General features: G+C 36.9%; 1 protein-coding gene across 1 annotated transcript in view; it reads left to right on the top strand.

Annotated features, from left to right (window-relative positions):
- The first annotated feature begins 321 nt into the window (after positions 1 to 321).
- Positions 322 to 1,689, top strand: part of LOC133142352 (leucine-rich repeat transmembrane neuronal protein 4-like) — a 64,353-nt gene continuing 62,985 nt past the window's right edge. Inside the window, exon 1 of the mRNA XM_061263521.1 lies at positions 322 to 402. Coding sequence (XP_061119505.1) covers positions 399 to 402 — 4 coding nt within the window. The 5' untranslated portion in view covers positions 322 to 398. The remainder of the gene's footprint in view (positions 403 to 1,689) is intronic.

Genomic DNA, 1,689 nt, shown 5'->3' with positions numbered 1-1,689 from the left:
GAACGACCTGGTGGGGGTTATAAATGTGAACAGTTGGTTTATTTACCATTGCCATTTTCAGCAACTTTTTCTCATAATTATTCTATAATAACAACGTATTTCTCATTATCTGGAACGCTCATCTCACGGGATGCTGGATATTAAAACGGGAGGATTGACGCTATAGTGTTGAGGCTTGAAGCCTTTTTCTTTCAATCTTTTTTTTATTTTCGTTATCTTGGGATCCTCTTATTTAGCGCATTGTTTTGCCAGATTTTTTGGAGCAAGGAAGGACAGAGGTGCGCAAAGTATATCGCGCACCTCAGCTCTGGAATTCGTTGGCTCTGGTGGAGGAGTCTCGTGTAGGATTCCACAGCCAAAAAGCTATTCCACACAGCGAAGTGAACAGACAAGCGGAAATGGGTAAGTGAATTCCATGCGAGGAACGAATGCATTATTGGATATATGAATGTGTTCTGTTTATAAATGTTTATATGTAACTTAACAAATCAGAGAAAGGCTTTGTGACGTGTCACAGAAATTCACTTGCAAGGAAGAATTATTGACTTTACTCGGTGTACATATGATATCTCCCCAGGAATTATTTCCGCTTCATGCGTCATGCACCACAGCAGTGGTATATCGATCACAGCTTAGAGTACAACTTTGAGGGAGTGTGTACTATGCTTTTCACCTGAGTGAAAGTAATTGATTATGTATGTTGTATCCACTCCTGTGCATGGTACACACTAAGACTATATACCTTTTGCATATACTGGATATCTAGTTTCTATTCACACACACGTGTGCTTACGGATGGAGATATTTCGTTTATCTGCATGTTATTTCATCTTAGTCCTCTGGTAATGTGGATAGATTTGTAAAAACGATAGCTGACTGTGGATTCGTGAGGGTGAAAGTGTAAATAATGAAAACTACAGTGTAAATAATGGAAACACCTTAATTTACTTACATTCGTACATAAATATGTATTATTTGTATTACTATTATTATTATTATTATTATTATTATTATTATTATTAACCTATTATGATATAAGTAATAAACCATTTTTAATTTATTATTAATAATAATAATACACACATCATATATTGATATGAAAATATATTAGATTACTATAATAATAATAATAATAATAATAATAATAATAATAATAATAATAATAATAAATAGCAAAGTTCCCTTGCTAACAGCACTAGTAGTAGCCTATCTGGGATCTACCCTTGAACCCTTATGGTGAGACGCCAGAAGATCCCCTGCGATACCAGCAGCCAATCTACTTCTGCCAAATAAATCACAAAAAGAGCGACATAGCAGAACCATTCATTTTTAAATAATGGGATCGTGTTCAGCAGTGACAGAGGAGCGCAGGTTCAATACCGGATATGTTGCAATCAATCAGCGATTGATTGATTAATCGGCAGAACACACAGGACAAATGTGCAGCTTTTGAGCCGAGCGGCCATGCTGGCTCTGAAGCCCGGGGGAGACAGTAACCTGGGGATACTAACAAGCCATTTTAACATTCTATCTCCAGCTAAAACAACACCGCGTTATAAATCGCTATGTGCTTTTATAGGATCCGAAACGGGTTCAATGAATACCCAGGTGCGCCATATAAATGGAAAACACCTAAATGTTAGCGGCAGTATTTATGTGACTCTGGGGGGACAACAGCTAAATTGATTG

The sequence above is a fragment of the Conger conger genome, chromosome 12, assembly GCF_963514075.1.
Source record: "Conger conger chromosome 12, fConCon1.1, whole genome shotgun sequence".
Lineage (NCBI taxonomy): Eukaryota > Metazoa > Chordata > Actinopteri > Anguilliformes > Congridae > Conger > Conger conger.
The sequence above is the reverse complement of the archived record's forward strand: the minus strand, read 5'-3'. Positions and strand labels throughout refer to the sequence as shown.